General features: G+C 38.3%; 1 protein-coding gene across 15 annotated transcripts in view; it reads left to right on the plus strand.

The window, feature by feature from the left end:
• Nucleotides 1-25,033, plus strand: part of PRDM5 (PR/SET domain 5) — a 233,282-nt gene that overhangs the window by 12,945 nt on the left and 195,304 nt on the right. For 14 of the 15 annotated variants that reach the window (XR_002522179.2, XR_001902801.3, XR_001902802.3 and 11 more), the window contains exon 2: nucleotides 4,239-4,322. The exons of the other annotated variant lie outside the window; for it this stretch is intronic. Coding sequence is in view for 11 of the 14 variants with exons in the window: in XM_003899135.5 (XP_003899184.1) it covers nucleotides 4,239-4,322 (84 nt within the window). In the remaining 3 variants the exon portion in view is untranslated. The remainder of the gene's footprint in view (nucleotides 1-4,238; nucleotides 4,323-25,033) is intronic. 15 annotated transcript variants of the gene reach the window in all.

The raw sequence follows: 25,033 nt of genomic DNA on the forward strand, positions 1-25,033 counted from the left end.
TCAATAAAATACTGGCAAACTGAATCCAGCAGCACATCAAAAAGCTTATCCACCATGATCAAGTGGGCTTCATCCCTGGTATGCAAGGCTGGTTCAACATACGCAAATCGATAAATGTAATCCAGCATATAAACAGAACCAAAGACAAAAACCACATGATTATCTCAATAGCTGCAGAAAAGGCCTTTGACAAAATTCAACAGCCCTTCATGCTAAAAACTCTCAATAAATTCGGTATTGATGGAATGTATCTCAAAATAATAAGAGCTATTTATGACAAACCCATAGCCAATATCATACTGAATGGGCAAAAACTGGAAGCATTCCCTTTGAAAACTGGCACAAGACAAGGATGCCCTCTCTCACCACTCCTATTCAACATAGTGTTGGAAGTTCTGGCTAGGGCAATCAGGCAAGAGAAAGAAATCAAGGGTATTCAGTTAGGAAAAGAAGAAGTCAAATTGTCCCTCTTTGCAGATGACATGATTGCATATTTAGAAAACCCCATCATCTCAGCCCAAAATCTCCTTAAGCTGATAAGCAACTTCAGCAAAGTCTCAGGATACAAAATTAATGTGCAAAAATCACAAGCATTCTTATACACCAGTAACAGACAAACAGAGAGCCAAATCATGAATGAACTCCCATTCACAATAGCTTCAAAGAGAATAGAATACCTAGGAATCCAACTTACAAGGGATGTAAAAGACCTCTTCAAGGAGAACTACAAACCACTGTTCAGTGAAATAAAAGAGGACATAAACAAATGGAAGAACATACCATGCTCATGGATAGGAAGAATCAATATTGTGAAAATGGCCATACTACCCAAGGTAATTTATAGATTCAATGCCATCCCCATCAAGCTACCAATGAGTTTCTTCACAGAATTGGAAAAAACTGCTTTAAAGTTCATATGGAACCAAAAAAGAGCTCTCATTGCCAAGACAATCCTCAGTCAAAAGAACAAAGCTGGAGGCATCATGCTACCTGACTTCAAACTATACTACAAGGCTACAGTAACCAAAGCAGCATGGTACTGGTACCAAAACAGAGATATAGACCAATGGAACAGAACAGAGTCCTCAGAAATAATACCACACATCTACAGCCATCTGATCTTTGACAAACCTGAGAGAAACAAGAAATGGGGAAAGGATTCCCTATTTAATAAATGGTGCTGGGAAAATTGGCTAGCCCTAAGTAGAAAGCTGAAACTGGATCCTTTCCTTACTCCTTATACGAAAATTAATTCAAGATGGATTAGAGACTTAAATGTTAGACCTAAAACCATAAAAACCCTAGAAGAAAACCTAGGTAATACCATTCAGGACATAGGCACGGGCAAGTACTTCGTGTCTAAAACACCAAAAGCAACAGCAACAAAAGCCAAAATTGACAAATGGGATCTAATTAAATGAAAGAGCTTCTGCACAACAAAAGAACCTACTATCAGAGTGAACAGGCAACCTACAGAATGGGAGAAAATTTTTGCACATCTACTCATCTGACAAAGGGCTAATATCTAGAACCTACGAAGAACTCAAACAAATTTACAAAAAAAAACACAACCCCATCAAAAAGTGGGCAAAGGTTATGAACAGACATTTCTCAAAAGAAGACATTCATACAGCCAACAGACACATGAACAAATGCTCATCATCACTGGCCATCAGAGAAATGCAAATGAAAACTACAATGAGATACCATCTCACACCAGTTAGAATGGCAATCATTATCAGGAAACAACAGGTGCCGGAGAGGATGTAGAGAAATAAGAACACTTTTACACTGTTGGCGGGATTGTAAACTAGTTCAACCACTGTGGAAAACAGTATGACGATTCCTCAAGGATCCAGAACTGGAAATACTATATGACCCAGCCATCCCATTACTGGGGATATACCCAAAGGATTATAAATCATGTTGCTATAAAGATACATGCACGCGTATGTTTATTGTGGCACTATTCACAATAGCAAAGACTTGGAATCAACCCAAATGTTCATCAGTGACAGATTGGATCAAGCTTTAAGTCCTTTAATAATCTTCCTAGGCCTGCATCCAAGCAGGCTTCCCCCCAACCCCCCAACCCCCCGATCCCATTGCATTTATTTCAGTTTCTATTCTTTCCTCTTTAGTCCTCTGAACACTACTGAATTGATAGATTCACTTTTTTTCTCCCCTCCAAATTTGTACTGCAAAGAGAAATTGATTGGTTTGGATAGATCAGTTACTTTGGAAAGTGTGTACTTAGATTATTATTACTTTCTGTAATAGTTGATAAAGGCTAAATACATGACAGAGTGGAGAGAAAATTGAACCACATTCATTCATATTTAACCCTCACATTTATTACAAAAAACACATCGTATTTTTTGGTCTGTTTTCTAGATTGGCTTTAACATAAGCTCACAGTTTCTTCAATTCAGTACTCAATGTATTGAGTGTGTACATTGGGCAATTGCATGGCCCAGGTCATTGCTAAATTGTAGTCAATGGAAAGCTGAGGAGGTGGCATCAGGCAGCCTCAGCAGTGGGTCATGCAGCTGTCTGTCAGGGTTTTGAGTGTTGGCTTGGTGAAGTGGATGGTGCCTGAGCACTCCACTCAGAATAAACCATTGGTTCCTGATACTATGTCTAATCATTGCCACCTGATTGATCTTAATCAAGCAAACTATTTCAACTCCGAGGCTCAGTTTTCTTAGTTGTTAAATGGGGAAGCTCCCACATAGGATTATTTGGAGTGTGGCACATGGTAAGTGTTAACTTTTCTCCCCTGTTCTTGTGGAGCTTTTCCTACCTGCCATCAAATCCTGGTTAGGTCCCGTCTGGAGGAGAGAAGTGATTACTTTGTAAAGAAAGCCTCTTTGGGGCTGTTGTGTTTGAGTGTGATGTTGAATACCCATTTCAGCATGAGGGGACTAGTGAGACATGAGAGGATTGCAGAGCAGGCTTCTAGCTTCTCTAAAATTGGCTATCTAACCTTTCTGTTAATATCTCTAATGTTATGAGTAGTCAGCACTCTCCCTGTTTCTTTGCTATACCTGTGTTCAAATTACTTGCAATTATAGTCTTGATTTGAGGAATCTCTGTGGGTATTTTCTGCCCGTAAGTTAACATTAAAGAAATGGTCTTCCTGGCTCTGCCAGTATTTATGGCTTCTCAGAACCTCTTTCTTCATCTGTAAAAGGAGGGGGCTGGGTTAACTATTAATATTTGTAATTCCTTTAAGTGTTAAAATTTTACTATTCTCAGGAGTTGGGTGTTCTGTTGTTCATTAAGTAATTTATATCTTTGAAACATTGCCTTGGTGGTTATCTTTTCTCCTTACAATGTTCATCAAAAGAGATTTTGTTGGTTTTTTTCTTTCATCACCTCCATGTGAAGGGTAGGATTCTGCTGAAAAATAGTCATAGGCAGGTTTAGAAGCACAAGTGGCTCTGTGTCTCCTCTGCACACATTGCAGCAAAACATCTGGTTGGACAAATTCAACTCATTCCCAATGTCTCTGCAGTCCCTGCTTTGGTCACTTTAAAGAGAAAAGAGTGTTACTTGCTCATTGAACATGTCTTTAACAGTCCCTTTAGGGTAGATTGAAGGACAGCCTATTTCCAGATTCTGATTTTAACAGAGACCAGAATTCTGTATCTCAAAGTAATAACACTGGTGTTTCTCGTGCAGGTGGGCTTCAAAGCACACACTTTGAGAAAGCCTGGTTTAAAGTGTGCCCATTTGCCTGTTTGAAAGATTGGCAGGCAAATTTAAAGTTTATTTATGAACACTCTTCCTCTGAGAATGGCAAGCCCACTTCTTTCTTGTCCAGAATATGGATGAATTTATGATTTTTATGGAAACCAGGTGATTTTCTGCCTGGTGGGCTTGTCTCTCAAGTCAGACAAAACTCAGTGCTTTTTTCAGCATCGCTTGCCAGAGGCTATGAAGAGGATTGAAACATATGAAATACAATGTCCAATACCTCCTCAGAATTTGAAAGTAAATGATGTAACCCTTTTATGTTGGCTCCTATGTTGTGGATTTAGCGTTTTAGGCTAAAAACAGATTAAGTTGGATTGTAAATAAACATTTTGTGTTGGGTAAATTAGTTAATATTTTAAAAGTGTCTCTTCTTTGGGCATGAAGATTTGCAGAAAAACATTCCAGAAGAAAAAAATAGTTTATTTTAGTATGTTGATTTATTGTACTAATCCTTGTTCAATATAATCATTGCTACTCAGGGTGAGAAGTTCGGACCCTTTGCTGGAGAGAAGAGAATGCCTGAAGACTTGGATGAAAATATGGATTACAGGTTAATGTGGGAGGTGAGGATATGACTGTTATTTTAATGTTAAAAATATATTTCTTTTGTACCATTTAATGCATTTTTAAGGCTACGTTAATTGATATTGATTCCAGTTAAGTATTTAAGTATTGAAATGTTTTAGTTTTTTTTTTTTTTTTGAGATGGAGATTTGCTCTTGTTGCCCAGGCTGGAGTGCAATGTTGCGATCTAGGCTCACTGCAACCTCCGCCCCTGAGGTTCAAGCGATTCTCCTGCCTCAGTCTCCTGAGTAGCTGGGATTACAGGCACATGCAAACACGTCTGGCTAATTTTGTATTTTTAGTCGAGACAGGGTTTTGCCACATTGGCCAGGCTGGTCTTGAACTTCTGATCTCAGGTGTTCTACCTGCCTTGGCCTCCCAAAGTGCTATGATTACAGGCGTGAGCCACTGTGCCCATTTGTATATAAAACATATACAAATATGTTCTGCGATGTTCACTTGATGATGCATGATGATGCATAAAAAAAAAGTTTTAGTTTTTAAAGAAAGTTTAGCTTTTTTTCTTTTTTTTTAAGAGAAAATGGACTGTTGAAATATCTTACTAGACATTTGTTTTAGAGATCTGAAGTTCCTCATCGAAAAATGTGTGATGTTTGAATTTCAAAATAAGTGTGCCCTGAATTTAGAACTTGACTTCTGTAAATATTATACTTATTATTTTTTTTTTAATTTAGTAGTTGAAGTTCTAATTGTATAGAAACAAATCTCAGTTTCATGTTGTAATAAAGGCCCGCCTTAAAATGTACCTTACCTTGAAAAATACATAGTTAAGGAGCTGTAATACTAGAGACAGTCTTTTGCAATCTAAAGTTTCGCTTAGGCAGAGATCTGTATATACCAGTATAAATCTGCATGTTATGAGAATTTTCATCTTAGTTTATGCCAATTATATTCGTTGCTGTTCTTTTCTAGGTATTAGAAAAAGGACCCAAGGTATCAAAATAGGAAAGCAGCGGTGTAGACTGTTGAAACAAAAATTTGGAAAATGCAGTCCTAGGAATTATATATTCATGTATTACTTAATGACAGGGATTCATTCTAAGAAATGCATCATCAAGTGAACGTCGTAGAACATATTTGTACAAGCCTAGATGGTATAGCCTACTGTATTCCTAAGCTATATGGTATAGCCTATTGCTCCTGGACGATAAGCCTGTACAGCATGTTACTGTACTGAATAATGGAGGCAGTTGGAAGACAGTGGCAAGCATTTATGGATCCAACATATCTAAGCAAGCCAGGCACAGTGGCTTATGCCTAATTCCAGCTACTCAGGAGGCTAAGGCAGGAGGATTGCTTGAGGCCAGGGGTTGGAGCCCAGCCTGAGTGACATAGCAACCGAATCTCTAAAAAAAATATAAAAAATTATCTGGGCCTTTTGGTACATGCCTGTAGTCCCAGCTGCTCAGGAGGTTGAGGTGGGAGGATTGCCTGAGCCCAGGAGTTCAAGGCTGCAATGAACTATGATCATGTCATTGCACTCCAGTCTAGGCAACAGAAGGAGACCCCCTCTCTAACAAATGAAATTGAAAAAGATCTAAATACAGAAAAAGTACAATAAAAATAATGTATTATAATCATATGAGACCACCATTGTATATACAGTCCGCTGTTGACCGAAACATTGCATTGTGGCACAAGGCTATTTGATAGTTTCTATGAGGAGGGTAAGACCTGAGATACATGTAGGAGGTAGATTACACAGTAAGAAAAGGTTGGAAAACTAGAGTAAGGAACTACACAGAGAGAGTCTCTCTGTGCTTGTGTCAGTAAGGGTCTTCAGAGAAATAGAACCAAGGAGATTGTGTATATGTTTATTTATTATAAGGTATTATCTTACGGTATTGTGATGGTAGCAAGTCTGAAATCTGTAGGGCAGATCCTAAGGCTGGAACTTCAGGCAGAAAGATGATGCTGCAGTCTTGAGGCAGAATTTCTTCTCCAGGATACCTTCGTTTTTGCTCTTAAGGGGTGTGACTAAATGGATGAGGGCCACACACATTATGGAGCGTGATCTCCTTTACTTACAGTAAACTGATTGTAGGTGTTAACTGTATCTACAAAATACTTTTACTCCTATATCGGCGTTTGATTAAATTAAAATACCTTTACTCCTATATCAGCGTTTGATTAAATAATTGGGTACTATAGCCTATCCAAGTTGACACATAAAACTATCAGTGTGTTATCTGTAAGCAAAATGCATTTTAAAGCATCACCCGTATTGTTGAAACTGCTGGCGGTGGGGAGTGGAGGTGACTGAGAAAGGATTCTAAAAGGTTTCTTCAGTGCAAGTGATAGAAAATGGAAATTAATAATATAGTCCTCACTATAATTTAAGTGGGAAATGTTATTGATATTGCCTGAATTTAGCCTGCTGTTTTGTTTACTGTTATGAACTTAAACATCTTAATGGCTTTCACTATTTTTCTATAAGGTCTTAATTTTCTCAGCAGTTAATTCTTTTACTATGAAGGATTTTCAGAAACCAAACATTTATGTGACCAAAAAAACCTGACAACTTAGTAAGTCATAAAATGATAAAAATAATACATTTTTAACTGTTTTTTTTTTCTTTTTTAAAAATTTTATTTGTATATATTTAAGGGGTACAAATTCAATTTTTAACGTGTTATTAATGGTTTTTGATACTTGTTATCTGAAAATTTTAGTGTGATGATCACATTAATGTTTTGTGTAGCTATGAGGTATCATTAAACAGATAATTTTTATTTTAAAAGGAAGACTTGCATGTAAAACAGAATCATTTTTGTACTATTATATAGTTGATAGTTCCGCAGTACATCATCTAGTTTTGCGTTATCTATTCCTGTGGTTCTTTAATGTCTTTGCATTATTATTTTGTTTTCACACTAGTTGTCTCCAGCTCTCTCACTCTGCTACCCAAGGAGCTATTGATTTTATACATTTTTATGCTCAGGTAATGGTACACTCACGTGATTGCCATTCTCTATTTCATTTTACTTCACCCTTTATGTCTTTGTTTTGAACAAGTAATATTTGTACTTGTTATACAATTCAGAAGGTAGAAAAGGATATTGATGAAAAGTCTCTGTTCCCTTCCAGCCTGGTTTTTTCACCTGAGACCTTTTGATACATTTAATCCCTTAGTTTATATACCTTCCCCCTCCCCTTCTGGTTCTTTTTCGTCTTGGTCTCATCTTCATTTTGGATTGTCAGCCATTGTATTAGTCTGCTCTCATGCTGCTAATAAAGACATACCCGAGACTGAGTAATTTATAAAGGAAAGAGTTGTTTTTTTTTTGTTTTGTTTTTTCTTTTTTTTGAAGAAGGAGTCTCGCTCTGTCACCCAGACTGGAGTGCAGTGGTGCGATCTTGACTCACTGCAACCTCCATCTCCTGGGTTCAAGAGGTTCTCCTGCCTCAGCCTCCCAAGTAGCTGGGATTGCAGGTGCATGCCACCACACCCAGCTAATTTTTGTATTTTTAGTAGAGACAGGGTTCCACCATGTTGGCCAGGCTGGTCTTGAATTCCAGACCTGAAGTGATCTGCTGGCCTCGGCCTCCCAAAGTTCTAGGATTTCAGGTGTGAGTCACCATGCCCAGCCAGGAAAGAGGTTTAATGGTCTCACAGTTCCATATGGCTGGGATGGCCTCACAATCATGGTGGAAGGCAAAGGAGAAGCAGAGGCATGTTTTACATGGTGGTAGTCAAGAGAGTTTGTGCAGGAGACTCCCGTTTATAAAACCATCACATCTCGTAAGACTTATTCACTACCATGATAACAGTATTGGGTAAACAGCCCCAATGATTTTATTATCTCCACCTGGCCCTGACATTTACATGTGGGGATTATTACAATTCATGATGAGATTTGGGTGGGGACACACAGGAAAACCATATCAGCCGTTCCCTGCTCTGCCCAGTTGTGCAGCTGGGCAGGGGAAGGGACAGATTCTGTGGTAGGTCTTCTAGAGGGAACATTTAAAGAACAACACCTTTAGAATTGAGGAGTTATTGCTTGCTATCTTTAATCTTATCTCTTATTATGTTGAGTGAGCAAGCTGCTTCCAAATCCTGAGTTATACTATTGAAGGTCCTTTTTAATAATTATTATTATCATTTTAGCTTTGGAGGTGCTAGGATTCAGAAAGAGCGAGATACAGGAGAATAACTGGTTCTATTACTGGTCCTATGTCTGTCCCTTGTGGAACTGTTTGAGTCTTTTCAAAGGGAGATAATGAGCCTTCCCTCCTCTGGTGAGTAAATTTAAATTGGTTATGGGAGTCATTTCTGCTAGGCCCCGTAGCTACGTTGCTAACAACAATGAAGCTCTCAAATGAATAATCCTTCTCAAGCCAATAGTTACGTATATTGTGGTTATGGAACATGAACCAGAACCTGGTGGTAGTGTCTGGAAAATGATGTCATGTGAGAGACCATGTGGCCTAACTCTTTCTCGGTTTATACCTGTATTCTGCTTAAGATGCCAATGGTTCTGGTGGACAAGGCCAGGAGCCCCTGGGGAGCCATTTCATATCAAAGAACTTGGAGGTACCAGTCAGGATTGAGCCTCCTGGTAGGTGTGAGCCTCTGTGAGCTTGGGACAGTATATGAAGGGACCTTAGGATCATGGGGAGCACTGATAGTGTCCGCTGCCACCTCTCCTTCTTTGTCCAAAGGTGTAGCTTAGAGCTTACTGATGCCCACTGCTTCAGAGTGCTCACTAGTACCTCAGTTACTTTCTGTATTGGCCATCAGGATTTGAGCTTGGTCTCTGAATAGACTGAGTATTGTGGGTCTTTAATCTTTCTTGATCACCTCTGATTTTTACTTTTCTTTTAAAATTAAGTGCTTAAGCAGAAGAACTCTGGATTTCTCAGGCCTCAGGCATATTACAAAGCTTGAGGATAGGAACCAGTGTTTGCCTGTAAATGCTTCCGTTTGACAATTTGGTGGAATGTGCCCAGTTTTCTGCATTGTATTCCATTCTTATCTTAATTAGAAGTCTTTCTGTCGACTTTTTGCCAGGTGGTTTGGAGCTTGACATGCATTTCCTTCAATTCTCTACTAATTCAGACTCACTCTGTGACCTATGACCTATGTTCTACTTGCTAAACTCTCAATAATTCTTTGTTTTTACATCTCCGAGACATCCTCTTTCTGTAATATGTTCTTAGATGTTTTAAATCACAATTCAAATATGTTTTCTCCAGGCACTGGCTCTGTGCGTCCAGCATATAACTTTAAGTTTTGGCACCTGTGGAATGCAGGACAGTTTGTGCATTTTCCTTGCTATCTGTTCTGACTATTATTTAGTTGTTCTAAAGTGACTACTGGTGAATCCAGTAGATGCTGGAATCCTCCAAACAGCTCTGCTCTGTTGGCTCTGGGTCTTTCTTTTCATTTGCAAAGTGATTCTCTGGGATTGCTTGCAATAGGTTTTGTGTGGAAACTGGCCTGATAAGTTCTCAGAAACTTGGTGTTGTCCTGTATTTCCAGTGAAGTCATTCATTCTTGAACTGTATATCTGCTCCGAGATCACAAAGTCTCTACCTCATTCTCTTTTTCTCTCACTCATGCTGAGTCTGCATTTGCCTCTTAGTCTTTGAACATTTCTGTGGATGCAGTGGATGTTCAGTGGTGTGATCTGATGCAGGTGGAGTCATATGCCATGCCACAGTTCAGTATACTGGGTGGTCCCTCTGGAAAGACAGCTCTTACTGTGTGCAGAATCCTAAAGAACCAGACACAAACTACAATTTCAAGTAAAATATCTTAATTCTGGGTGGCATTTTCATAGGAAAAAGTTAAGCCTCTTTTACTTAAATACATTATGTCATCCATAACTTATGCTAAAAAGGCATTTATCTCAACACAAGGAACATTAGGACAAAACCAAAACAAATAGAGGTTAAACTTTGCTTTTTAAAAAGGCCTGTGGCCTCGTAAGGTTCCAGATGTAACACAATTGGGATACACAGAGCACCGTGAGAGCCATGTACTTCACCTGCACCAGCCTGACTTAATGTCATTTTAAAAAGTTTTGTGTGTATTTATTTTCCTGCATCTATCTCCTGGATCATTCATGAGAAAACTCTTATGTTTTACATCTGACGTTAGTGTATTACCAGGGTAATTAGTCATCACAACCTACTAGAAAATTGCATATTACAAAATCCGGAGTATCAAATTATGATGATTTTATTTATTTTTGTGGGCAGTTTCTGATTTTGTGGCCTGGGTAAATAACATGTTTTCAAAATATAGCCATCATGGTGGGAAGAGAGTGAGGGATAAAAGACTGTGTATTGGGTACAGTCTATACCGCTTGGTTGGCAGGTACACTAACATCTCAGAATTCACCACTGTAGAATTCATCCATGTAACCAAAAACCACTTGTACCCCCAAAGCTACTGAAATAAAAACAAAAAACTTAAACATTTAAAAAAGGATGGAGGCTTGTACATAATCTATCACTCATTTATTTAAATACATGAGGACATATATAAAAATGCTTGATGTACCTAAAATATAAGTGAAGGGGTAACAATAGCTGTCTCTAAGGAAAAGGAATGGGTGACAAGAAATAGAGGAGAGAGGGAGACTTTTTATTACTATATAATCTTTTTACCTTTAAATTTTTATTGTGTATGGGCATTACCTGTTGTGTTAAACTTTTTTTAAGCAATAAACCCCCCCAAACTCCACAAAACATAGCAATGAGAAGACATCATCAGAAGATTTGCAGCTGTTTTTGTATGATTGTGAATCTCTTACAGTTATAGCAAATTATTATTTCAAAATAAGTGTACATACCAGATGAGTTGGGGCTCCTTCTGTTATTGATGGGGTTTAAGACATCCATTTATCAGTTAAAATATATATGGATTGTTTTTGGAAACTTCTTTTCCAACCCTTGACTCCCCTCTTCACTTATACATGTTGATGATTCTTAGTTAATAACCTCTCTTTGTCCTTGGTTATTAATTTGAACCAATGAAGAACAGATAGGAGCCGGATGAAGATAAAATATCTACTTTATTAATAAGCATGTGTGATATTATGAAATCTATATTTGGTCCTCATCTACTTCCTTGACTTTTAACTCCTAACATCCTTGGAACCCCTAGAGTATAAGAGTGTTTTTTGTATGCTAATGAGATGACTGGAGGCTGGAGTCCCCTCGATACCCTCCAGGATGGGACCGTTTGCCAGGGGAAACAACCAGGTGATTAGAGGGTTGGAACTTTCAGCCCCCTGAGTCCCCCTCACCTCTAGGAAAAGGAGTGTAGCTGAAGGTTGGGTTGATATATAAGTGACTAATATCAGTCATACCTAGTAATGAAGCTTCCATAAAAACCCAAAAGAACTGTGTTCTGAGGGTTTCCAGATAACTGAACACATGGAGATTTCTGGAGGATGGTGCACCTGGAGAGGGCATGGAAGCTTTGCGTCCCTTCTTTTATAGCTATGTATCTGTTCTAAACCTATGCCTTTTTCTCTATCTATGCATCTCTCCCATCTGGCTGTTCACCTGTATCCTTTGGAATATCCTTTATTAATATACCTGTAAACATAAATGAAGTGTTCTCCTGAATACTTTTAGCCTCTCTAGCAAATTAATTGAACCTGCGGAGAGTGTCATGGGAACTCCAGTCTATAGCAAGTTGGTTAAAAGTTTCAGAGGCCTGGACTTGCCACTGCCTAGTGCAGGACAGTCTTATGGGACTGAGTCTTCAATCTGTGTGGGATGTGACATTATCTCCAGATAGATAATGTCAGGATTGAATTAAATTAGAGGACACTCAGCTGGTGTGATACTGAATAATCTGAATAATCCACCAAAGAATTGCTTGCTCGGTGTGTGATGGGGGAAACCCCGCCACATTTGGTAGTAGAAGTGTTCTGAGTTGATTGTGTTGTGAGAATAAAGTAGGAGATACTAAGTTTGTAGTTTTCATATCCCTACAGCATGCAATAATGTTCTAAGTACCTAGCTCCAGAAAAGCTGGATTGGTGACTAGGAGCCTAGGCCAGAATGGGGACTTCATGCCTGGCTTCTTAGAAGTGTGTACCAACTGTGGCAGAAATTGAGTCAGCAAAGTAGATTCTGAATCTATTACCAATCAGCTGTGTGACGAATTGTGGCCTAACTCAGACTCACTTTGCAGCATAATTGGAATGGAAGATAACAGAGAGCATAGGAGAGAGACAGGTCTCCAGCCTGTGTAGAAGGCACACCCTGAGTCAGCTGGTACGTCTGCTTACTACGGAGCAGGCGGCTGGGCACAGGAAATTCTGGACCCCGCTGTTTTTCTGAGGTATGGTAACCAAAGTAAGTATCAGACCCAATGACTATCAGGGTCTCAGTAATCAGCTGAAGAGAGGGAACCATGAAGGAAACCCAAAGTATGTTTATTCCAATTTATTTCTCTCATGGAGGAGGAAATAAGGAAATATGAAAAAGAGGAATAAGAATTCTTTATGAGAACATACAGAATTATGTTCTTCTCATTTCTCATATAGAAAAAATGATGTGCTCATTTGGAATTCTTCACAAAACAAAAATAGGCATGGTGAGTGAAGCGGGATGGAAAGAGGAGGGCTCTCAGACAGTCAGACAGTCTTTAGTATGATTGCTACCCCTAGGATGCAGTAGAGCCCTTGTTCTTCTGGGGCCTATGTTTTAGTAGCAAAGATAGAATTAAAACACCCCTAATAAGTAATATAGTGAAAGGTAGTGATATATGGTATAAAGAAAATAAAATAGGGCAAAAAACTTCTGTCTGATACGAACTTGAACACATCAATATTACTGCTGATAACAACTCCAAAAGACAGGTTAAATATAAAAATAATTTGTTTAATGCCTTCAAGTGTGTTAAAGCAAGGAGTCCTAGAGCGACTAACGCTCCAGCGAGGTGATAATTTTGGAGAGATAAACTGATAATCTGCAGTTTCTTTTCTTTTGGGGAAGTGGTCAGACTTTACTGATTCTGGGTGTAGGCAAGAGGCTGAAAATCTGAGCTCAGCCTGTGTAGAGGGTTACTCTTTGAGGACACAGAAATAGGTAGAGCTTCTGGAAATCTTGTCGTGTTAAGCAACAATATTGGAGATCCAAAGGGACTAAAAAATATTGCTGTCTCCTTCTTAAGACATTTGCAGAATTACGAAGCTGCATGACAGAATACTATAAAGTTAAGCCACATGCTTCTGAAAAGCAAGGTGTTCTGTGGTCTCCTCTTGCTGAGGAGAGGCTTTCAGTGCATGCCATATTTTGAATTGGAAGCACCGTAGGGCTGTGGGTAGGAATACAGCACACTGAAACAGACTGAGCCTTGCTGCAACTGAAGCCCCGCTGTGAATCACCTCACTCCCTGATTTGTTTAAGGTGAACAGTTTCTGCTCTGCCTGATAGAAAACAGGGTAAATCTACTCCACAGAAATATAATACCTGAATCCTCTAAACTTTCAAATATATAATATCCAGCATTTTATAAAAAATGACTAGACATGAAGAGATAGGACCGTATCACTAGAAATGATAAAAGCTGGACAATGGAAACTGACTTAAGGATGATTCAAATATTAATTGGAGTTGGCAGATGAGGACTTTGTAATAACCATGACTGTTACACTCTAGCATATGGAAGAAAAGATGAGACAAAAAGAGGAAGAGATGGAGAATTTTACTAAAAAATTGAAATGTATAAATGTCAAATTTATACATGTAGAGCAAATTCATATTTTAGAGCAGAGAACTCAGTGTGTGAATTACATAGTAGGTATGACAAAACAAAAGACAGAATGAATGAAGAGGAAAAGAAGTCAGTAGAAAATATTAAAAATGAGTTACAGAGACTAAATCGATATGTGAGACAGTGAAAATAACTAATATATCTGTAATGTTAGGACCTTTTAGCTTAGCAGGAGAGGAGGTAGAAAATGGGACAGAAGCAATTTTGATGAGGTAATGGCTAAGAATTTTCCAGGACTTTTAAAAAAGGTTATCTGATGAATTGAGGAAGCTGTATGAGCCTCAAGCAGTGTCAGTAGAAAGATGGTTACACCTACAGATATCTTAGTAAAACTACTTAAAACCAAGACAATCCTAAAAGCAGCTAGAAAAAAAGGAGACATTAAAAAAGTAACAGTAAGAGTGATAGTTGATTTTTAACAGAAAAATTAAAAGATAGTAGACAACTGAATAATATTTTTAAGGTGCAAAAAGAAAATAGCTGCCAATCTAGAATGCTTTACCCAGCAAAAATATCATTAATAAAATGACCTAGTTCTTCCCATCTCTTCCAAATGTAACCTAGTTCTTCCAGTCACTTCTATGTGACTATGTGACTGGTTCTTTGGATTTGTCAAAGAATTAGCTTTAGTTTAAGGCCAACACTAACAGCTTAGCTTTAAATGTAAGTGTTCATTCATTCTTCAAATGAGAGTACTCAGACTACCTCCAGATCTTACCCAGAGGTAAACTTTGCTACTTTGGATTTACTGAAAGGAGGAAAACAAAAACAAAAACAAAAATAACTACGGTGGCTCAGGCCTGTAATCCCAGCACTTTGGGAGGCCGAGACGGGTGGATCACTAGGTCAGGAGATCGAGACGATCCTGGCTAACACGGTGAAACCCCGTCTCTACTAAAAATACAAAAATTAGCTGGGCGCAGTGGCGGGCGCCTGTAGTCCCAGCTACACGGGAGGCTGAGGCAGGAGAATGGCGTGAACCCGGGAGGCGGAGGTTGCGGTGAGCCGAGATCGCGCCACTGCTCCAGCCTGGGTGACAGAGCGAGACTCCATCTCAAAAAAAAAAAAAAAATTATATATATGTATGTATATGAAATATTTAAGCACAGGGATGTTGCACAAATTGAAATAGACAGACTTTACAAACAAGCCAGTAAGGAAATTTCCAAAGTAGAACAAAAATGTAACAAACTTCAAACTATTTAAAAGAGGTCATAATTGATCTCCTGAATTTCAAATTTAGAGGTAATGTTAATCAACTATGTGCAAGTGACTTCCCTGCTTGCGATATGAATGAAGAGATGCTGTACTATCTCTTTAGAATGAAAGTGACAGAATTTAAAGATATTAAATAATATAGATTTTTATTTTGCTGAGAAACCTTATTTTATTTTATTATTTTTTTATTTTATTATTATTATTATACTTTAAGTTCTAGGGTACATGTGCATAACATGCAGGTTTGTTACATATGTATACTTGTGCCATGTTGGTGTGCTGCACCCATCAACTCGTCAGCACCCATCAACTCGTCATTTACATCAGGTATAACTCCCAGTGCAATCCCTCCCCCCTCCCCCCTCCCCATAATAGGCCCCGGTGTGTTATGTTCCCCTTCCCGAGTCCAAGTGATCTCATTGTTCAGTTCCCACCTATGAGTGAGAACATGCGGTGTTTGGTTTTCTGTTCTTGTGATAGTTTGCTAAGAATGATGGTTTCCAGCTGCATCCATGTCCTTGCAACAAATTTCATCTCAAGTAGAGTGGCGGCCCATCTTCAGTGTTGACTAAAGTTAAATGGGAATCTGAGAAGGACTTGATTAAATGATCGTGTCAGAAGTAAAATAAAGCTGTCTGAAAGAGGAAGCATGAAAAATCTCAGGCCTTCTTCACCTGATTCACCATTGATTCTGATGCAGGTGCAGGTGAATTAAGAGAGCTCATCAAAGATGCTGTTTGGGACTAGACATGGTCGCTCATGCAAATAATTGCAGCAGTTTGAGAGGCTGAGGTGGGGGGACAGCTTGAAGCCATAATTTCTTTATTTTTTGTAGAGACAGTGTCTTGCCACAAAGCAAGATTTTTATTTTGCTGAAAAACCTTATTTTATTTTATTTTATTTATTTTTTTTTTAGAGGGTAAAAGCATGATTTATTCCAAAAAGATTGGTATACACTATTGAGGCTAAAGATACTGTATATAAGACATCTCAAATTAAGGAAATGCCATGTACAAGATAGCAGAAATAAATAAACACATAAGTTTATACATGTAAAGAGCAAGTTGATATGGATGGACTCCAAGTGAGTAGGAAATATCTAAATTTAAGCTAACATTCAGTCTGAAGCCAGATGAGGAATGAATTTAGACTTTATCAGGTTGGTAAATAGAACTGTAAAAAGATTACAGCAAGAGTATTGAAATATCTGAGATAATTTTTTAAAAATGACCTAATAAAAGAAAAATAAGGACCATAAAAGGGAGAGACTAAGGCTATCCTTTTTTTTTTTAATTTATTTTTTATTTTTTTATTTTTATTTTTATTTTTTTTTATTATTATACTTTAAGTTGTAGGGTACATGTGCATAACGTGCGGGTTTGTTACATATGTATACTTGTGCCATGTTGGTGTGCTGCACCCATCAACTCGTCAGCACCCATCAACTCGTCATTTACATCAGGTATAACTCCCAATGCAATCCCTCCCTCCTGCCCCCTCCCCATGATAGGCCCCGGTGTGTGATGTTCCCCTTCCCGAGTCCAAGTGATCTCATTGTTCAGTTCCCACCTATGAGTGAGAACATGCGGTGTTTGGTTTTCTGTTCTTGTGATAGTTTGCTAAGAATGATGGTTTCCAGCTGCATCCATGTCCCTACAAAGGACACAAACTCATCCTTTTTTATGGCTGCATAGTATTCCATGGTGTATATGTGCCACATTTTCTTAATCCAATCTGTCACTGATGGACATTTGGGTTGATTCCAAGTCTTTGCTATTGTGAATAGTGCTGCAATAAACATATGTGTGCATGTGTCTTTATAGCAGCATAATTTATAATCCTTTGGGTATATACCCAGTAATGTGATGGCTGGGTCATAAAACACCAAAAGCAACGGCAGCAAAAGCCAAAATTGACAAATGGGATCTCATTAAACTAAAGAGCTTCTGCACAGCAAAAGAAACTACCATCAGAGTGAACAGGCAACCTACAGAATGGGAGAACATTTTTGCAATCTACTCATCTGACAAAGGGCTAATATCCAGAACCTACAAAGAACTCAAACAAATTTACAAGAAAAAAACAAACAACCCCATCAAAAAGTGGGCAAAGGATATGAACAGACATTTCTCAAAAGAAGACATTCATACAGCCAACAGACACATGAAAAAATGCTCATCATCACTGGCCATCAGAGAAATGCAAATCAAAACCACAATGAGATACCATCTCACACCAGTTAGAATGGCGATCATTAAAAAGTCAGGAAACAACAGGTGCTGGAGAGGATGTGGAGAAATAGGAACACTTTTACACTGTTGGTGGGACTGTAAACTAGTTCAACCATTATGGAAAACAGTATGGCGATTCCTCAAGGATTTAGAACTAGATGTACCATATGAAAAACCTTATTTTAAAATAAAATTCTCACCAACAGATTTCATCTCAAGTAGAGTGGTGGCCCATCTTTAATGTTGACTGAAGTTAAATGGGACTCAGGAAAGAGATTGCAACAAAGCAAGACCCTGTCTCTACAAAAATTAAAGAAATTAGCCGGGCATGGTGGTACATGCCTGTTGTCCTAGCTGCTCATGAGGTTGACGTGAGAGGATTGTTTGAGTCAAGGAGGTTGAGGTGTCAGTGAGCTATGATGGTGCCAGCCTGGGCTACAGAATGAGACCCTGTCTCAAAATGAAACAAAACAAAAACCTGCTATTAAAGCACAGCTTGGCTTCTTATATGATAGATAAAGAAGGGGAAGGAGAAGAAGCTGATGTTCATGATGATGATGAAGACGACTTGGAACATATTTTGATGAAGAAGATGAAAGCAGAGGGGAAGAAGATGAAGATGGTGATGATGTGGAAGAGGGAGGAAGGTTGAAGAAGATGACTAATGGAATACTGATAGATTCTGACCCTCTTTTTACTTTTAGAAATTTTGCATTCTTTGGGAGCCAGTTGCCATCTCCTATTTTTCCCCTTTTGTGCTCAGTTGCCTTGTTCTAATAAGGTCTCTTTCTCTCTCTCTCCCTGATCTGGTTCTTCACTTACTTTGTGGGAGACTCTTGAGTAAAATACAGTGGAAAAAACATCTCTTCCCATTTCTGTTCCAAGTTTCTTGTCTTAAAAAAATGTGAATTTAGTGATGTGGAACTAACACAGCAACATGCACTGTGGGAGAGAAGAAAATTTTCTCCCTTTGCTTTGCTGGAAGCTGGAGGGTGCTTATCCCCTTTGCATTAGTGCACAAAATTCTTGATTTTACTTTCTCTAAAGGATTCAGAGATTATACTATGTCTTTTTGTGATTATGGACATTTAACATTATCATGTACATGCACTTTCTCTTGTTAAATAAAAAAGAAAAATCTTATAAAATGGAATTAAGTCAGGAAAGGATGGATTTCCAATGTGTTGGTATGTAGTGTTACAAGAAGAGGAGAGAAAGAATGGAGCAGAAGCAGAAATGATAATGGCTTTAAGTGGGTATTTTGATAACATGGCTTCTCCTTGTGCATGGGTAATTGAAGTTGAACTTACATTTTTAAAACAGAATTCTCTTCTAGTGATGACTTGAGCTCTACTGATTGCAAAATCATCCAGAATATGTAAGACCCTTGGAATTGACATTCTGTGTTTTAATTTTGTCCCTTTTCGTTTGTAAATTCTACTTTTCTTTCCTGAGAAAGGAGAGTCTCAGTTTTAAACCCTAAAAATACATATATGTTTCTTTTGTTTTTACAATAAAACTAAATGTATACATAAAAGATTTCATGCTGTTTTCCTCAGAACAGATAAACTTGAGATCTTCCAAATTTCATTTATAAGTAGTGTTGTCAGAATTTAAAGGCAAATAAAGATGTTTTCAAACAAGCAAAAACTGAGACTTTATCACCAGCTAACTTGCACCAGAAGAAATATTAAAGTAAAGGGAGCTCTTCACAGAGAAGGAAAAGGAATCCTGATGGAAACATGGAAATGCAGAAAGGAGTGAAGAGCAATAAAGGGTAACCATATTGGTGAATAAACATAAACATTGTTGGTATTGAACAATAATAATGTTGGTTTAAAAATATATGCAATTTATATAATAAGAACAATTTGAATGGCTGGAGGGAAGTAACTGTAATTAAAGCATTCCAAATTTCTAGTAAGTAAATTTGTCTAACTAGATTATCTAACTAAAATGATACTAACATGTGATTTTAACTAAAAAGTTAATACAAGGGAAAAAATAGGATGATAAAATCATTTTATTAATCCAAAAAGAAGGCAAGGAATGAGGAGAAAGAGACAACTGTGTCATATAGAAAATAGTAAGATGGTAAGTATAAACACAATTAGATCAATAGTTGTGCTAAATTTAAATGGACTAAGTATTTCAATTTAAAGACTTATACTGTTAATGAATTGGACCAATGAACAAACCTGATGCCTCTTTAGAGACAATTTTAAAATTTAAACGCTCAGAAAGCCTGAAAATAAAAGAATGAAACAAATATATTATGCAAATACGAATGAAATTAGGTTTAACCTTACTAATATTTGATAAAATGCACTTTAAGGAAGAAACATTACTAGAAATAAAGAGGGTCAATACATTCGAAGATAGATATGTTCCAAATGTTAACGCAAAAACTAAAATAATTAGCAGTAGAAATAGGCAAATGAATGATCTTAATGGGAGATTCAAGCACAACTTTCTCAATTGCTGATAGAATAAGCAGGAAAAAATAACCTGGAAAGGACATATAGACAATTCAATCAATACAATTAATACAAAATACCTAATTGACAGGTATAGAATACTGTGTCCAGTGACAGTTGGTCACGTAACGCACATGGAACACTTACCAAATTAACTATATGCTGAGTCATAGAGTGCAAGTCAACCAATTTCAAAAGATGCAGTCTCAGGGGAGGGGCCAAAATGGTGGACTAGAGACAGCACATGTGCACTGTTGACAGAAAGGAAGCAAAGGAGCTAGTGAATCCTGACTCTGCAGGCCAGCCATCTGAGAAGCCACGTGGGCATCTATCAAGGCAGCAGGGAGACAGAGCAGAGAGGAGTAAAGCTGTACACCAGTCTGTCGAGGTTCGGTGCAGGAGAACCTCTCAGACATGGGAAAGGGTGAGTGAATGAGAGCCTCCTGAGGTATTCATACTTCCCATAGGGACCTCTGCAAGACTGGGAACGGGAGAATCCCCCTGGACCCCCAGCAACCTGCCATTGTGCTTCTGGACTGAGGCAGAGAGCCGTCAGGATGTTTTTCAGGGGCAACTCTTTTGAGTCCAAAGGGACTTTAATAAGCCTTGGGTCCTGGAGCAGACCACCACTGGCACTGTAGCCCTAACAGAGGCTTCAGTCATGGGACCTGGGAGCAGTAAGATTGCTGTACTCCCCCTTCACTGGATGGGGCTTAGTGCCAACTTCTGACCCAGTGGTCCTGCTTCTGCCTGAACTTGGTGCAGCAGCAATTTTCTGCTATCCTCGGAAGTACCCAGATGGCGGGGTGGGAGCCCCTACCCACCACCGCCACTGGTAGCCAGTCAGGCAATATGTGATAGAGCTGCCAGCCAGTCAGTGGTCCCACTTCTGTGTGAACTTAGCTCGCAGGCACAACCTTCTGTTTTCCTGAGAAACAACCAGACAGCAGGTAGGTGACTTCACCCTCCTCCACCTCTCATAGCCAGATGAGCCACACCCATTAGAACTTCCGGCCCAATGGTCCTGCTTCTGCCTAAACTCTGTGGGCAGGTGCACCCCTGTGAAGCACTCAGACAACAGAGTAGGGCTGACCTGGCAAGTATATGGCCTGTCTGCCGAGTGTGGTTGTTACCTGAGAGAGCCCTGTGGACCAGAACACTCAACACCAGGAACATCCACATTCATAAAATGAGTTCTTATAGATCTACAAAGAGACTTAGATAACCACACAATAATAGTGGGAGACTTCAGCGCCCCACTTGACAGTATTAGATAGATCATTGAGACAAAACTATCAGTGATGTTTGGCACCTGAACTCAACACTTGACCAAATAGGCCCAAAAGACATCTATAGCACTCTCCACCCAGAAACAACAGAATATACATTTTTCTCATCTGCAGGTAGTACATACTCTAAAATTGATCACATAGGCATAAAACAATCCTCAACAAATTAAAAAAGAAAAAAAAACCCTAAAATCATAGTAAACACACTTTCAGATCGCAGTGCAATGCAAGTAGAAATTAACACTAAGAAAATCACTCAAAGCCACATGACTATATGGAAATTAAAAAACTTGCTTCTGAATGACTTTTGTGTAAACAATGAAATTAAGGCCAAAATCAAGAAATTCTTTGAAACGAATACGAACACAGATACAATATACTAGAATCTTGGGCACACAGCTAAAGGAGTGTTAAGAGGGAACTTTATGGTGCTAAATAAAAAGTTAGAAAGTGGCTCACGCCTGTATTCCCAGCACTTTGGGAGGCCGAGGCAGGTGGATCACTTGAGGTCAGGAGTTTGAGAACAGTCTGGCCAATACACCGAAACCGTGTGTCTACTAAAAATACAAATATTAGCTGGACATGGTGGCGGGTGCCTGTAATCCTAGCTATTTGGGAGGCTGAGGCAAGAGAATTGCTTGAACCCAGGAGGCGGCGGTTGTGGTGAGCTGAGAACATGCCACTGCACTCCAGCCTGGGTGACGGAGTGAGACTCTGTCTCAAAAAAAAAAAAGTTAGAAAGCTCTCAAATTAACAACCTAACATCACATCTAGAGAAACTAGAGAAACAAGAGCAAACCAACCCCAAAGCTAGTAGAGTACAAGAAATAACCAAAAATCAGATTTGAATGGAAGGAAACAGATGTGAAAAACCATACAGAAGATCAAAGAGTCCAGAAGCTGGTTCTCTGAAAGCATAAATGAGATCAATGGACCACTTGTTAGACTAATAAGGAAAAAAGGAGATTTAAATTAGCACAATCAGAAGCGACAAAGGAGACATTACCACCAACCCCACAGAAGCACAAAACACCCTCAGAGACAATTATGAAAACCTCTATGCACACAAATTAGAAAGCCTAGAAGAAATGGATAAATTGCTGGAGACATATAATCTCCCAAGATTGAACCAGGAAGAAATGGAATCTTTGAACAGACCAATAATGAGTTCAGAAACTGAATCACTAATAAAAAGCCTAACAACCAGAAAAAGCCCGGGACCAGATGGATTCACAATCAAATTCTGCCAGATATATACAGAAGAACTGGTGCCATTCCTACTGAAACTATTATAAAAAATGTTAGGAAATTTTATTCTGGACATAGGCCCTGTCACAGATTTTATGACGAAGATGTGATAACCAATTGCATCAAAACCAAAAATTGACAAATGGGGCCTAGTTAAACTAAAGAGCTTCTGCACCACAAAAGAAACTATGAACAGTGTAAACAGACAGCCTACAGAAGGGGAGAAAATATTTACTAACTATACATCTGACACAATTCTAATATCCAGAATGTATAAGGTACTTAAACAAATTAACAAGCAAAAACCAAACAACCCCATTAAAAGGTGGACCAATGATATGAACAGACACTTTTCAAAAGAGGACATACACATAGCCAACTAGCATATGAAAAAATGCTCAACATCACTAGTCATTAGAGAAATGCAAATCAAAACCACAATGAGATGCCATCCCACACCAGTCAGAATGGCTATTACTAAAAAGTAAACAAAAACAAAAACAAAACAAACAAAACGTGGGGTGAGGTTGTGGAAAAAGGGAATTCTTATACACTGCTGGTTGAAATGTAAATAAGTTCAGTCATTGTGGAAACCAGTGTGGTGATTTCTTAATGAACTAAAAACAGATGTACCATTTGACCCAGCATTCCCATTATTGGGTATATACCCAAAGAAATTGATATAGTTGAGAGATATGTTCCTACCCAAATCATGTCAATTTGTGATTTCCCAATTGGAGATAGGGCCTAGTGGGAGGTGATTGGATCATGGGGGTGAGTTTCTCATGAATGGTTTAGCACCATCCTCTTAGTACTGTTCTCATGAGTGAGTTCTTGTGAGATCTGGTCATTTAAAAGTGTGTAGCAACTCCCCCTACTCTCTCTTTCTCCAGCTGTGGCCATGTGAGGTACCTGCTCCTTTTTCACCTTCAGTCATGATTGTACATTTCCTGAGGCCTCCCCAGAAGCTAAGCAGATGCCAGCACCATGCTTTCTGTACAGCCTGTGGAACCATGAGCCAGTTAAATCTCTTTTCTTTATAAATTATCCAGGCTCAGATATTTCTGTATTGCAATGTTAGAATGGACTAATAGAGGAATTTAAATCATTCTGCCTTAAGGATGCATGCACACAGATGTTCATCACAGCACTATTCACAATAGCAAAGTAATGGAATCCAGCCTACATGCCCATGAATGGTAGACTAGATAAAGAAAATGTACACTATGGAATACTATGCAGCCATGAAAAAGAACTAGATCATGCCTTTGCAGCAACATGGATGGAGCTGGAAGTCCATAATCCTAAGTGAACTAATGCAGGAACAGAAAATCAAATGCCACATGTGTCACTTCTAAGTGAGATAAACACTGAGTAGACATGGAGACAAAGAAGGGAACAACAGACATCAGGGCCTACTTGAGGAGGGAGAGGATTGAGAAACTACCTATTGTATACTATGCTTTTTACCCAAGCCACAAAATAATCTGTATATCAAACCCTGTAACACACAGTTTACCTATATAAGAAACTTGTGCATATGTCCCTGAACCTAAAATAAGGAAAAGATGCAATCTCAATAGAAATCCTGGAAAATTTATTTTTATTAATTTTTTTTTTTGCAGGGAGGGTGATGGTATGGAAATTGATTTTATAATTTATGTAAAAAGCTAAGGGGCCATCAAGGCAGCTTTGAAGTAAAAACACAAAACTGGAGGACTTACACAACCAGATTTATAAAGGGACTTTGAAATTGTCATGAGAATAGACAAATAGAAACTGTTTTCCGCAAAAGTAACATTAATGATATAGTGGAAAAGGATGTCATTTTCAAGGATTGTATTAGATCAAAATTCTATCCTCATGGAAAATAGTATTTTGACCCCTAATTCACATCATATGTGAAAAATCGACTTAATATGATTGTAAATTAAACATATCAGATGAAAGCAATAAACCTTTTGAAGAAATTTTGTAAGAGTTATGAACTTAAAGACAGAGGTTTCTTAAATAAGCACAATAAACACTAACCTTAAGTGGAAAAATGATAAATTGGTGAACACTAAAATTAAGAACTCTTTATCAGAAGATACTACAAAGAGAATGAAAAATTAAGTCACAGAGGATGATAAGATATTTGTAATACATTTCTGAAAAAAGGATTTGTATCCAGAATATAGTAAGAACTATAAAAATCAATTTTAAAAAAAGAAAAATGGGCAAAATACTTGAAAAAGGATGTCATACAAGAAGATGTCCAGATGGCCAATGAACATGAAAAGATACTTAACTTTATTAGTTATCTGGGAAATGCAAATCAAAAGCACAACATACCACGATATGTTCACCAAAATGACTAAAATTAAAAAGGAGACAATGCCAAATGTTTGCAAACATTATCTGAAACTCTCATATACTGCTTCTGGGTTTTTTTAATTGGTCATATCACTTTGGAAATCTATCTAGTGGTATCTACTAGAG

This window comes from Papio anubis, chromosome 3 (genome assembly GCF_008728515.1).
Source record: "Papio anubis isolate 15944 chromosome 3, Panubis1.0, whole genome shotgun sequence".
Classification (NCBI taxonomy): Eukaryota; Metazoa; Chordata; class Mammalia; order Primates; family Cercopithecidae; genus Papio; species Papio anubis.